The sequence below is a fragment of the Mesoplodon mirus genome (genome assembly GCF_964341445.2).
Source record: "Mesoplodon mirus genome assembly, chromosome: 19".
NCBI classification, from domain to species: Eukaryota; Metazoa; Chordata; class Mammalia; order Artiodactyla; family Ziphiidae; genus Mesoplodon; species Mesoplodon mirus.
This window is the reverse complement of record NC_138995.1, coordinates 55,768,484-55,782,759: the sequence shown is the minus strand read 5'-3', so window position 1 is coordinate 55,782,759 and position 14,276 is coordinate 55,768,484. Positions and strand designations below refer to the sequence as shown.

Here is a 14,276-nt window from a genome sequence, read left to right as displayed (position 1 = left end):
AATCTGGCTCAATCCCTATAGGGTACATTAAAAAAAAAAAAAAAAGGAGGCAAATTTTCCTGGGATAACTGGTACTTTGGCAGGCGGGGAGTATTCCCAGGGTGGCTGAACTTTGCAGCCTCTTCAACAGACAATTTCCCACTAGACAATTTGCCTTCCTTTATTCCCTCTCTCCACCCGGAATCTTCAGGAACGGGCATGAGGCCCGTGCATCTGTACAGTTTAGAGTTCTGTGAGGTACAGCCTTCCTTTCAAGAGGATCTAGAACTCTTGGGGCCGCAGAATTTTACTGTCCCGAGAAGCCAGAGTTGCTTGAAGCTTGGCTCAAAATTCCAAGGGTGTTCCGAACTCTCTGGAGCCCAGAGGGCCAAGCTCAGGAGCATATGGAGACCTGGGAGACTGTGGCTATGCCCAAGGCAGAATGATGAACGCGATAACATCTTTACGGTTTGAAGGTGTATGAGATAATGTCACTACACCGGAGCAGCGCCTCAGCCTGCACGCCTATCGGAGTCTGCAGCTGCGACACGTAGAAGTTGGCCACGTCCAGGTCAGTGGCTCCGAAGTGGGCGGTCACATGCACACCCTCGTGCAACGTGAAGCTCACCTGGCGCCCCACCATGGCCAGCAGGCTGCGGAGGTAGCGCTCCCGAAGGGCGGCTCGGGCCCGCTGTTCCTGGGATTCCCGAGATTCTTGAGACTCTGGGATTTCAGGAACCACCGGTTTCAGGGGAGCTCTGCGTCCGTCGGGGGCAAAGCCTCGGCTCAAGCCATCAGGGCCCCGGGGGAGCCGGAGCACGGGCACAGGAATGGCCGGTGGAGTCTGCATTATCCTGGCTGTTGGGTGAAGAAGAGCAGGGAGCCATTATGGGGGGTGTGGGGCCACAGGAAGAGGAAAGCCTGGGAGCAGGGGACTGTCTACCCCACCTCCACTTAACCTGACCAAAACCCAATTCCTGAGTCTCCCTCCTAAAATCTGTGCCACCCCTCAGCCAGTCCCCCTCTTCCCAGGAACTGGCACCACCATTCATGAGGTCCATGACAGCAGGGCCTTTGCCTGCTTTTATCACAGCTTTATCCCCGGTCCCTGGCAATAAAAATATTTGTTGAAAGAACAAGTCCTGGCCTCCTCTCTTCTCTCACACACAGCCCGTCCAATCCATCATGAAATGCGATCTTCCAAACAAATTCCCAGTCACACAGGAGTCAGCTTGAAAGGGCCAAATCCATGAGTCCATACTTACTTACTGTAAATAGATAAATGAAGAAATACATAAAGGGGGAGAGGGAAAAATCCGCATCGTACAGCGGCAGCTAAAATTGTCAGAGGATGCTAAAACTTGTCAGTGAACGTTTCAGAAGGTCCAGGATATCTACAAAGCCTTAAAGTACCTCTTCACAAGATATTCCTTGTAAAGACTAAAGAGTAACTTTATGGTGGAGAAACCTGGTGGACACCACCCTAACTTAGGCATGAAAGCCAACATGTGCAGTAATAGGACAAACAACCACCATGTGCATCCTGATGTGATACACTGACAGGGCACCACTTCTGTGGTATTCCTGCCAAAAACGGATGACCTGAATCTAATCATGAGGCAACTCAAATTGAGGGACATTCTACAAAAAAAAAAAAAAAAAAAAAAAAAAAAAATTAGCCTGTTCTTCGAAAATATCAAGATCATAAAAGACAAAGAAAGAAATACTTGGGCGGGGGCGGGGGTGTGTGTAAGTTCCCTGGTGGTCTAGTGGTTAGGATCTGGCACTTTCACTACAGTGGCCGGGGTTCAATCCCTGGTCGGGGAACTGAGGCGGCCAAAAAAAAAAAAAAAAAAAGAAACACTCAGGGGGAAAATATATTTTTTTAATTAAAAAAATATGTGTATGTGTATTCACAACCTAATAGTTCTCACTGCCAACATCTCGGTCCAGCCACCGTCACTTCCTGCCTGGACTACTGAAGTCAACTCCTCACTGGACTCCCAGTTCCACCTTCACCCCTGCCAGTTTGTCCGCACACACGGCCAGAGGGACCCTGTTAACACCTGAGTCAGATCACAGTCCTCCTCTGCTCGGAGCCCTCCCCTGGCTTCTGTCTTGCTCCGAGTCCAAGCCAAAGTCCTCAAGGCCCTGAGTGCTCCAGATCCTGCCAGCACCCTCGCCGAGTGCAGCACTTACCTTCTCCACCCGGCCATACTGGCCTCCTCGCTGGGCCTCAGGCACACCTGGCGCGGCCCCATGGTGGGCCCTGGTACTTGTGGTCCCCTCTGTCTGTACCTCCTCTCCCCTTCCCTGACCACCCTGCCTTCAAGATCTACCCCTCAGCCCCCTCCATCCAAACGGGCTTCCTCATTCTTTGTTGCACACACCACTCCTGCACATGACGTTGTCTATTTATTTTTCTGCTTTGGTCTTTCTCCCTGCGAGATGGCTGCCTCCCCACAGGCAGTGACCTTGCTTTCTTCACACTGCTGTGCCCCCAGCTCCTGAACACTAAGTGGCACAGGGACCAGGCTCCTTAAATACTGTTTCTGCTGGAATGAATGGAGTGGAGAGTGAGCTCCCAGGCCTGCTTAGCTGGGTGACCTCAAGCAAGAGACAGTTTCCTCTTCCATTGTGTGGAGGCATGACACCAACGGCCGGCCACCTTGCCTTGTTATCAGGATTCAACAGGCTCATGCGGGACGGGGCCTATTATGTACTAGGTTCTCCATAAAAGTTACAGTTGAATACCGACTGTATTAGTATCAGTATTGCTGTGTGACCTAGGGTAAGTTGCTTAAACGGTCTGTGCCTCAGTTTCCCCATCTATAAAATGGGGGTGATAAGAGGACCAACCTGACAGGGTTGTCACAGGGACTAAATGACCTAACAAACGTGCAAGTTAAGCACTGGCCTGGAACATATTACATGCCACTGCACTGAGGTGTTTGGGGGTTTCTTTGGGTTTTTTTGTTGTTGTTGGTTTGGGGGTTTTTTTGTTTGTTTTTGGGGGGTTTGTTTTTATTGAAGTATAGTTGGTTTACAATGTTGTGTTAGTTTCAGGTGTACAGCAAACCGATTCAGTTATACATATATATGTGTATATATATATATTCTTTTTCAGACTCTTTTGTCTTATAGGTTATTACAGAATATTGAGTAGAGTTCCCTGTGCTATACAGTAGGTCCTTGTTGGTTATCTGTTTTACATATAGTAGTGTGGTGATATGTTAATCCCAAACTCTTAATTCACCCTCCCCGGCCACTGCACTGCTGTTGACTGCATGCAGGGAGATGCCGGCTTTGTGAGTAGGAGGAGGGAGAGAGAAGGATCTATGTTTCAGGCAGCTGCACCCCTCCCCTCCCTGTGGCTCAGCCTCCTCTTCTCTAAAGTGATTAACTGAAGTGACTGACACGCATCAGGCACCCAGCTTCCCATCCCGGGGCCACTCACCGTACAGGGGTGATTGGGATTGTCATTTTTCTTGTGAGGCTCTTCCTGTCTCTGCAGCTCAACTGTCAGCTCCTTGCAAGAAAGGATCCTGCAGAGCAATGGACCAGGGCTTCTCAACTTTGGCACTATTGACAGTTGGGCCTGGACCATTCTTTGTCGCATTGTAAGGTGCTGTCCTGTGCATAGGGGTAGGGTTTGGGCAGCATCCCTGGCCTCTACACGCTAGATGCAGGAGCGTCCCCCACCCTTACCCCAAGCTGCAACAACCAAAAATGTCTCCACTGGTGAATACTTTAGTAAGAGAACTACAACACAATAAAGCCATTAAAAAAAAAAAAAAAAAAAAGATCTCCATATATTACCAAATGTCCTCTGGGGGACAAAAAAAAAAAAAAAAAAATCTCTGGTTCAGAACCACTGATGCAGACAAACAGATGGACGGTGGGTAACAATGACTACTGAACACATGAACATATTCACAGGCTCACGGACACTCAAAGCGGGGCAGTTTGGGCTTCCCTGGTGGCGCAGTGGTTGAGAGTCTGCCTGTCGATACAGGGGACATGGGTTCAGGCCCCGGTCCGCTGAACCTGCGCGTCCGGAGCCTGTGCTCCGCAACGGAAGAGGCCACAACAGTGAGAGGCCCGCGAACCGCAAAAAAAAAAAAAATGTTAGATCCTCCCTCAGGAATCTGAACTCCCTCTCCTAGCCTTACTGTCACGCACTCCCCAAACCTCTTTCTGTCCCTGACCCGGATCTTTCCCAGCCCCTGTGTAACTACCTGCCAAGTCCTCCTGATAGGACACCCCCGCTGCTGGCCCAAATCTTATTAGCAGAACATACAGCAAAGGTCAGCAAATCTCCTTTGTAAAGGGCCCAATGGTAAATATTTTAGGCTTCAAGGGCCTGTCTCTGTCTCTGTCACAACTACTTAACTCTGCCAGAGTAGGAGGAAAGTGGCCAGACAATACAGAAACACGTGGAAACATGGCAGTGCTCCAATAAAACCTTACTTATTGGGACACTGATATTGAATTTTATATCCTTTCATGCGCCACAAAAGATTTTGTTAGTTTTTCAACCACTTAAAAATGCAAAACCCACTCTTAGCTCTTGAGCCATATGAGAACCTGCGGCAGGCCACAGCTCACCACCTGGCATAGGGGATGACGGTGTGGTCTGGGGGAGAGCGGGTGGGTCCCAGCCCTCCCACATTCACTACAAGGGGTCTGGGCAGATCACTGCAAGTCTAGGAACAGCCTCCCTGATCTGGTTCCTCATCCGTGAAATGAAACATTAAAAAAAGACCTCCTAGGGCTGTCAGGAAGATCTTTCAGGGGGAGGTTGCTGATCACACAGGCAAAGGACATCCGCAGTGTCCTGGACTCTTTGCTTTCTCTCCCACCCACATCCAACCCTTCAGTCAAGTTTGTCAGCTCCACCCTCAAAAATGCATCCAGAATCTGGGAACTTCTCACCACCCCTACTCTGCCCCTTCCTTGGTCTAGTCACCATCACCTCCCACCTGGACTATTTCAGTAGCCTCCCCCCTGGGCTCCTGGCCTCCACCTTCACCCCAGTCTGTTCCCCACACCGCTGTCAGAGGGATCTTCCTGTTAGAACTAAGTCTGATCACACCCCTCCTCCGCTCAGAGGCCTCCCATGGCTCCTATCCCACCCAGCGCAAAAGCAAAAGTCCTCACGATGGCTACAAGGCCCTATCACCTCTCTGACCTCATCTCCCATCCTTCTACCCTTTGGTCACCGGTGTCAGTCCCTGAAAATGCCAAGCACATTCCTGCCTCAGGGCCTTTGCACATGCTGTTCTTACTGCCTGGAACCCTCTTCCATTTGGGAGACATATATATATTTCCAGATACATGACTCACCTTCCTCCCTTACTTCATTCAGCTCGCTGCTCAAACATCATCTTTACAGGGAGGAAAATAATAGCCCTTTCACCCTGCAGTATCTTTTTTTCCCACAGGACTACCACCTCCTGACAATATGCATTTAGTTGTTTGCCTATGCGCTGTCTGTTCTGCCACAGAACATAAGCCTTCGAGAGAAGGGACATATCTGATTACTTCACAGCTCCATCCCCAACCCCAATTAGGGCCTGGCAACCAGGGGGAACTCAGTAAACATTTGTGGAAGGATTCACTCCCCCTGTTACCTGAGTGCCTGCTCTTTGCCTGACCCACGCTGGGTGGTGCTAAAGACACAGCTGGGAGTGAAAGAGCCCAGCCCTGCCCTCCTGGGCTCACAGTCCAGTGGATGACACATACTAGGTCTCCAGACAATGACAACCCAGAGTGGGCAGGGCCGGAATGAAGGAGCCCGGGGGCCTCAGGAGCCCAGAGCAGACACCTGGCCCTGCCTGGGGGATAAGAGGTGGTTTCCAGGAAGAGGCTCAGGAAAGATCTCTCTGATAAGGTTACTTTGGAGCGAAGACCAGAATGAAATGAGGAATTGAGCCATGTGGAGATCTGGGGGGAAAGCATTCCAGTTCGAGGGAGCAGCAAACGCAAAGCCCATGGAAGGGAGACTGAGGCACAGCAAGGAGGCCAGTATGCAGGAGGCTGGGGCAAGGGCAGAATGTGCAGGGGCTTGAGGACTTGGGTCTCTCCCGGGGCTGGTTCTGAGCAGAGGAGGGGCAGGGTCTGACTTCCGGTAATCACAGGATCCCTCTGCCTGCTGCAAGAAAGAATGGACTGTGAGGGCAAAGGGAGAAGCAGACAGCCTGGTGAGGAAGCCACTGCAGTGGGCGGTGTGGAAGATGACAGGTGTCTGGGACAGGGTGGGTGGGGGGGTGGGGGGAGAAGTGATTGGATTAGGCTGTCTTTTGAGGGTTGAGAGCCCTCACTATTTGCTAATGGACTGAGCAAAGCCGAGGAAGACTCCCTGGATTTTGCCTGATGGGCAAGACCACAGTGAATGGAATTAATGGGATTGCTACATTTTCATTATCTCACAACTACTGGCTGTGAATGAGATTAAAGGATATATACATTTTCTAATGTATCTGACCACTGCATTCCCAGTTTAGTCAAGGATCATCAGCTCCCAGGGCTTTCTCCCAACCTAGGTTAACACTTAAGTATTTTAGGAGAAACACTCTCTTCTCTAGGGCTAGTACTTAATGCAGGACTGATGGGAATTATGCAAGTGGCCAAAGAGTTATTATGTTCAATCCCTGGATAAAACAAAATTAAACACGTTTAATTACATGACTAATTAAACATGTTAGTCTTGTTTTCTCCATTAGGGAGGAAAAAAAAAAGATTTGGTCATACCTCCACAAGCCCCATTTTCCCGAAGAGGAAACTGAAGCTGGACGATGCCAAATCATTGACTGGGTGCAAGCTTGTGATTGGCAGGAAAAGGGCGCAAACCCAGGCTGGTCTGATAACAGAGTCAGGGCCATCACCCCTGCCCTATGCAAAAGGGCAGTTTTTTCAGCCAGCATAGGGGAGCCGTTGGAGGTTTGGGAGTCAAGGTGTGACCTGATAAGAAACTGGTTTGAGAAAGGTCACATAGGGTGTGCCAAAGAAGCAAAAGCAGGCATTATCCATTCTCCCTGGGGACCAAGCCTGAGAGTCCTTTATCCTGTCAGTCTCCAAGCCAAGGATTTCCTGCCCAGGTTTCAGGAAAAAATGTCCAAACCCCTTTCCCACTAGAAAAACTAAAGTGCCCATCGCTTTGGTCAATGGCAGGGCCAGGAGATTCACAGACTTCCATCCCTGGGGCCTCAGTGCTCACTTTCTAGAAAATGGGAACGATCCGTTCAGTGGACAGACTAACCCTTCAGTTGCCAGGTAGAGAACCAGCTGAGTTACCAGCTTAACCGAGATACTGACCAGCCTACACCCACCTCATGGGTGGGCCCTGTCTGGATGCAAATTAGTTAAATGGGCCACACACACACACACACACACCCCGTGAGGATCGGGACCCCAAACGCAGAATCCCACCTCCCCATCCTCCGCCCACTGGGCTGGTCAGTTTCCTTTCAATTCCGCCCTGGCCACGCATCGCTCTCCTTTTCTTACACTAAGTAGGTCCTCCCGGCCCTCAGGCGTCCACTCCCCACTCCCCCTGGGCTGGACGTTCTTCCCACCTCCCGGCTCAGATTAGGCGAGCGATTCCACTCCAGGAAAGGCGGGAGTCTCAAGACTACAGCCGTTATTAGTTATAGTATCGTCGTCGTTATTGTTTTCCCGAGGGGGTGCATTCCGCCCCCACCCCCACCCGGGGAGCGGGAATGTGTGCGCTGCTGGTTCCGGAACCAGAGTCCCGGGTGCAGGCGTTCGGGGACCAGAACGTCCCAGTAGCCGGCGTTGCAGGCGCGGACTTGACTCTTGCCGCCACTCCCGGTCTTGCACGCGGGTGGGCGTCCCGGGCCGGTGCCGGGGAACCGGAAAGTGCTCGCGACCCACCAGCAACTATCCCGCACTCACCGAGGTCCGCAGCGGCTGGAGCCCCCACTTCCGCCGGCGCCCCAGCTGCAGAGGCCCGGGCGGGCCGCGAGCCGCCGAGCCTGGGTTCCGCCCGCGCCGCCACCGCCCCACGTGGTCTCGGGCGGGCTCGCGGGCTCGGAAGCCAGCACAGACCCGGGCGCCACCCCGCCAGCGGCTTGGCCCAGCGCTCAGAGCTGATCCGCCAGTCTGCGAGGTGGGGATGTCCAGGATGCCCGTTTTACAGAAGAGATTGAGGCGCCTCCCGTCTGAGTTAAGCGCAGATGGGACTTGGCACCCCCATCCCCGTACATGTGCACACTCCTACCCCTCACCTCCAGTCCGAACCCCGCCTTCCCTACTTGATCATGCTCTCAGCAGCCACGCACCAGGCAAAAGCCTTGGAGAGCAGCAGCTGGGAGAGGCCAGAGGCGGTCATTCCTGCAGCCCTCCCTGCAGCCCCATCTTACACAGGGGGAAACTGAGGTCCTGAAAGGCAAAATGTATGGCCTGAGGTGGAAACGCGCTGCTGTGGGCTCAGAATTCACTTCTTCCACACGGTTTCAGTAAGGCAGGGACTTGTGGGCCTTGGCTTCCCAGCGGACCCCCAAGACCCGGTGCCTAGTACGCAGACCATCTGCAAATATCTATTGAAAGAATGCACATAGCAGGAGCTCAATACACAATTTGTTAACTGAACTATGAACGCTTAGGGGCTCTATTTGTGAACAAGACAGACTTGGCTCATGCCATCTCAGAACCTACATTCTAGGGAGGCTGAGAGGGACACCACAGGTTATTACATGAACAAATACATCGACAGGATCCTTCAGGGCTTGACAAGGATGTAAAAGGAATAAAATAAGGGCAATGGGATAATGGGTGGCAGGGTTGGGGGAGGTTGGGTGGTCAGGGGAGGTGGCACTGAAGAAGGAGCCACCTTAGGTAACAGATGGGAAACCTGAGGCCCAGGAGGGAACTGGGGACAGATGGAGGTCATGGAGTGTAAATTGTAAGGCCCTCAGCAGGGTGGGGCTCCTTAGATCCTGTGGTCAGGGAGGTCCTCTGCTCTCTGGAGGACAATTGAGCTGAGACCTGAATAACAATATGAGGAACCCTCAGGCCTGCAGTGGAGATTAGCATGTGAAATTCCCTCAGTGCTGGGCTTGGGGACACGGCAGGGGCGGACTGACCCTGGCTCTGACCTCATGGGGCTTGTGTTGGGGGAAGGGGTGAGAGGACAGTAAACAAACAGTTCTAGATCTGATGTGGTTGGTGCCAGGAAGAAAAGAAAACTTGCAGGGTTGAAGGGTGGGGCAGGGTGTTGATGCCACTTCAAATAGTGATCAGAGAGAGCAGCTTTGAGGAGGGAAGTTCGAGGAGGCCCCATCCGAGGGAGGCAAGACGGTTGGCTATTTGGTTTTAAAGACGATCCCAGGTCTAAGAGCAGAGTCAATGAACATGATCACGACCCTCCTCTGCTCAAAACCTTCCCAGGGCTTCCATCTCAGAAAAGCCAAAGACTTGAAAGTGGTCAAAAGACGCCCTTGGAGCTGACCTCGTTTTCTCACAGAGCTCAATCAATACAGAACTTAATCACTACAGAACTCCTCGAATATGCAGGCCCGACATGGGGAGAAAATTGAGGCCCACCCGTCACCCCAGTAATCCTGTCCCTTTATAACCCTTCCTGGATTTTTTTTTGTTTCCTCCATGACAGGTGTCACGGAAGGCACTCTGTATTTTACATAGTTATCTTGTTGAGAGTCCTGTCTCCCTGAACGAATAAACTGCATGAGGCCAGGGTTATTGTGTTTTGTACCCTGCTGCATCCCCAGTACTTGGTCCAGAACCTGGTGCATAGTAGGCGCTCCATCAATGTTTGCCCAAGGAACTTTTATTGTAATGCGTTTAATGGAACAGACCAGATTACTATCAGGCGCCTAGGTAGAAACGTGGCCCCTACCATTTTCTCTCTTGGGGGTGTGTGTGGGCACCTTGTGCCTCAGTTTCCACCAGCCCGAAAACGGGATCAGGAATAGCTGTTTCTATGCGTGTTTGTGTGAACTCGTTATGGTTAAGATTGGATCACTTAGAGAAACGCAGGGGGCACGGTCCAGATTAAGTTTGGCTGAGGGTGGGGCAGTCCTCTCGCGTCAGGCCCCGCCTCGGTGGGCGGAGCCACGGGCCGGGCCTGCACGTGTAAGAGTTCGCCGCGGGTCGCCGCAGTCACTCACCTGGGCGCCTCGGTGTGAGCGCGCACGGCTCGCGAGTCCTCCGCCCGCCAGTCCGCCTGCCCGTGACCCATGTCCCGCCGCAAGGCCGGCTGCATGCCTCGCCGAAGAGAGCCCGCTCCCGCCGCCAACTCAGACGACGAGATGGAGATGCCGGACCTCTTCATCGATGTGAAGCTCGAGCCGGACCCGCGGCCCCTACAGGCCCGGCGGCTAGGGCCCTTCAACCCGAAGGAAATGCCCGCGCCGGGGCGGTTCGAGGGCGAACCCCGCCACTCCCCCGGCCCCGTGCCCGCTGGCGGCCTCTTCCACGCCCTGGGCCTGCGCAACCAGTGGGCGCCGTGGACGCCGCTGACCCAGAACCTTCACGGTGAGCGCCCCCTGCCCCTGCCCCGGGCCCGCCTCCCTACCCCCCCCTCTCTCTCGTGGGACCTCCTTCTCCGGGCGCCGCCCCCCACCCGCACTAACACCCCTGCCTTATTTTCCTCGCCAGGTCCTGCCCTCCAGCCCCCCTTTTGACCTTCGGGTTTCCCCTCTCCCTCGGAACCCCCAGGCCCCATCCTGGCCCCACCCCACGCTCACCACCCGCTTCCTCCCTGCAGACCGCCAGCCGTGGACCGACAAACACCCAGATCTGTTGACCTGCGGCCGCTGCCTGCAGACCTTCCCGTTGGAGGCCATCACTGCTTTCATGGACCACAAGAAGCTGGGCTGTCAGCTCTTCAGAGGCCCCAGCCCCTGCCAGGGCTCAGGTGAGTAAAGCCGGAATGCACTCCCTGGTCTCAAGTTCAAGGGCCCAGCTTCCTGTGGGAGAAGGGGCTGACCTGGACAGGCGGGGCAGTGAGCACTACTTCCCCTTTCTGGCTCCCCACCGGGTGCAGCCTAGGCGTGGCCAGAGCCTGCCCTGTCCTAGGGCTGAGACTAGTGGTGGTGAGGGGGGTGGGTGAGGATGGGGGCTGGGCAGGGAAGCAGGGCCACCCACAGGGTGTGGCCAGCCCCAGAAGACTGGTCTGGGGATTTGCCATACACACCCCCCCAATCTGGTTTCACTTCTCCTTCCCCTTGGCCAGAAATAACTGGCCAGGTGGCTGGACCAGTGTGGCAGCAGGGGGCACCTCTGGGGAGGGCAGCGGCCTGGGGGAGGGGAGCTGAGGCCAGCTGGACCGGGGGGTGTTGTCACCCCCTCCACCTCTTTATCACTTCTGATTGAGGTGCTGGGCATTTGCTCAGAGCCAGGGAAGGGACTTATGGTTTCCCTCCCTGATGGAATCTCCCAGCCTTGCATGCTGGGAAGGCCCTGTTTTGAGCCAGGTCCTGGGTGTCTGGATACCTGGGTTCCTCCCCTTGGGTAGGAATTAAAACTCTTAACTTGGTACTAGACTCGGCGAGCTGAGCTTTTGGTCAGCATTGATTATGGGGCTCATCCACAGCTCTAAATTTCCAGTCTCTGGGCCATGTGCTCCTGGGATTTGTGAGAAATGGAATTATATTCAGGGCTGGGCCAGGGAGAGGGTCCTGTGGTGGGAGGCGGGGGAGGAGGAATTATGATTGGCTCAGCTGTAGAGTTAGAGCCTGGTGGGCAAAGGAGGGGCTTGTGATGGGATCATTAGAACAATACATTCTTAGGTGCTTGGACTTGGCAGAATTGTGGACACCTCAGCTAATGTTTACTGAGGGCTTGATGGACCACAACTCTCAGCTGGTTCTGAGCTCACAGCAAGTCTAAAGGGAGAAGACCCCTAGGATCCCCATATTCTAGCAAATGAGGAAACTGAGGCTCAGAGAGGGGTATTTCTTGCCCAAGGTCACACAGCTAGGGAGCAGGAGAGCCAGCTGGAAGTCAGGCCAGGCTGGCCATCTCCAACCCCACCTATGCTCTTGACCCTGGTGTTGCATCAGGAAAGCCACCCCCATCCAAGACATAAAGGCAAATAGATCTGGCAGTACCTTACTGACAGTACCTGGAGTATCTTGATTTGGAGGACTCTCAATTTGGGTTCCATGCAGAGGGAGGGGAACCTAGCTCACCGTCCACACCCCTACCTCTCTAGGTGGCTGCTAAGCCTTCTCCCCATTTAGACCTTGGCCCCCTCTTCTGTAAGGCAGGAAAAGGGGATCATGCATGGGACCCAGGAGCCTGGGGCCTGGCACAGAAAACCCACTCAGTTATCAAGAGCTGTTTTGATTATTAAACCAATTGTTTTTCTTGAAAACCTCTATCTCCCACTCCCTGGGTTTCTGGATTGAAACCCCAGCTCCACCCATTCCTAGCTAGTGACCTTGGGAAAAGGTATCTTTGCCTCAGTTTTCCCGTCTGGAAAATGGAGGTCTTATTTCCTGTCTTGAAGGAAAGCTGTGAGAGGGAGCTGAGCGTGGCAGGTGGCAGGTGCCTAGCACACTGAATTGGGTCACCTGCTCAGCAAGGCCTTCCTAACCCCAGTAATAAAATAACGCCCCCCCCATCCATCACTCTGCTCTTTTAAGTTTTTCTTGAAGATTTTTCAAACACAAAGAAAATCCCCCAGTACTTATCATCCACTGCACGGGTTCTCCTCGCTTCTTGTCTGTCCACCCACCTCTCTGAACACAGCTTCCTGAGCGCAGGGAGTCTTGCCTTTTACCGCTGCCTCTCAGCTCCTGGAATAGAGCCCCTCCCCCAGCTGGTGTCCAGCCGGCAGCTGTGAACAGCAACGGCCGACTTGCCTGACACACTAACCCCTGGCCCTTCTCTTCTCTGCAGAACGTGAGGACCTGAAGGCCTTGAGCTGCCTCCGCTGCGGCCGACAGTTCACGGGAGCCTGGAAACTGCTGCGCCATGCCCAGTGGGACCACGGACTGTCCATCTACCAGACGGAACCCGAAGCCCCAGAGGCCCCGCTGCTGGGCCTGGCCGAGGTGGCTGCTGCCGTGTCGGCGGTGGCAGGGCCAGAAGCCGAGGCCAAGGGCCCCCGGCTGGGTCCCGCCCGGCGGAGCCCCACCTGCCCCGTGTGCAAGAAGACCCTCAGCTCCTTCAGCAATCTGAAGGTGCACATGCGCTCACACACTGGCGAGCGGCCCTACGCCTGTGACCAGTGTCCCTATGCCTGCGCCCAGAGCAGCAAGCTCAACCGCCACAAGAAGACCCATCGGCAGCAGCTACGGCCCCAGAGCCCCTGCGTGGCCGATGCCAGTCAGGAGCAGGCCTCCGCCGCCCCTCCGGAGCCGGCCGCCCATGCCGCTGCCCCGGCCAGCATCCTCCCTTGCAGCGGCGGAGAGGGGGCCGGAGCAGCCGCCACGGCGGGGGTCCAGGAACCTGGGGCTCCTGGCGGTGGGGCCCAGGCGGGCCCCGGCGTGGACGGCTGGGGAGCTGACACCAAGGAGCAGAGAACTGACCCCGAGAAGAACCAGAAGACGTCACCCAAGAAGACGCTGAAGCCAGCGGGCAAGAGCCGGGGGCCCGGTCCCGGGGGCAGCTGCGAGTTCTGCGGGAAGCATTTCACCAACAGCAGCAACCTGACAGTGCACCGGCGCTCGCACACGGGTGAGCGGCCCTACGCCTGCGAGCTGTGCTCCTACGCCTGCGCCCAGAGCAGCAAACTCAACCGCCACCGCCGCATGCATGGCCTGGGGCCTGGCGGGCCCCGCTTCAAGTGTCCCCACTGCTGCGTGCCCTTCGGCCTGCGGGCCACCCTGGACAAGCACCTGCGGCAGAAGCACCCCGACGTTGTTGGGGACGCCTAAGCCATGGGAATGCCCCCTGCGGTGCCCCGCACCGCTGTGAACCACTTCTGTGACCTCCCTGTCCTTCCCCTGCGAGTAAATCCTCCCTCCCCACAGTTACACAGGCGTTTGGACTCTGGCTTTCTTGGGGTGTCTGAGGTGGGGCGGGAGGCTTCACTCCTTGGGGTGGACAGCTGGACAGACCGGTTTGGAACAAGGGGGTGAGGGGAAAGGCCAGCACCCAGCGCCTGGGGCACAGCAGGACTGGCACGGAAAGCTGTGCTCCCGGTTCCCGACCTGCGTGTGGGCGAGGCCAGGGCAGGGGCCGAGGCAAGAGCTGGGAGAGGCCTGGACCTGTCACCACAGGCCCCTGGGCAAAGTCCTGGCCCATCCTCCCCACGCTGGGTGCTCAGTCCCTTTCCCACCGCGTCACGCCCCTGCCCTCACTGA

The 14,276-nt window shown here is 54.9% G+C and overlaps 2 protein-coding genes across 6 annotated transcripts; one reads left to right on the top strand and one right to left on the bottom strand.

Annotated features, from left to right (window-relative positions):
* Positions 1-54: 54 nt before the first annotated feature.
* GEMIN7 (gem nuclear organelle associated protein 7) lies at positions 55-7,992 on the bottom strand. Of its 5 annotated transcripts, none has more exons than XM_082605675.1 (3): positions 7,897-7,992; positions 3,437-3,612; positions 55-837 (listed from the first exon to the last, which is right to left on the bottom strand). In XM_082605675.1, the coding sequence occupies exon 3, from the start codon at positions 827-829 to the stop codon at positions 443-445; it is 387 nt and encodes a 128-aa protein (XP_082461801.1). In that variant the 5' UTR covers positions 830-837; positions 3,437-3,612; positions 7,897-7,992; the 3' UTR covers positions 55-442. The 5 variants fall into 5 exon arrangements, with proteins under 5 accessions (XP_082461801.1, XP_082461803.1, XP_082461800.1 ...); XM_082605677.1 differs by having other exon boundaries at positions 3,437-3,508; XM_082605674.1 differs by lacking the exon at positions 7,897-7,992 and adding an exon at positions 7,557-7,885 and having other exon boundaries at positions 3,437-4,041.
* A 1,963-nt stretch (positions 7,993-9,955) lies between these two features.
* On the top strand, positions 9,956-13,881 carry ZNF296 (zinc finger protein 296). The gene is made up of 3 exons (XM_082606765.1): positions 9,956-10,497; positions 10,730-10,879; positions 12,868-13,881. Exons 1-3 carry the CDS (start codon positions 10,200-10,202, stop codon positions 13,845-13,847), a joined length of 1,428 nt encoding a protein of 475 aa, XP_082462891.1. The 5' UTR covers positions 9,956-10,199; the 3' UTR covers positions 13,848-13,881.
* The last annotated feature ends 395 nt before the right edge of the window (positions 13,882-14,276 follow it).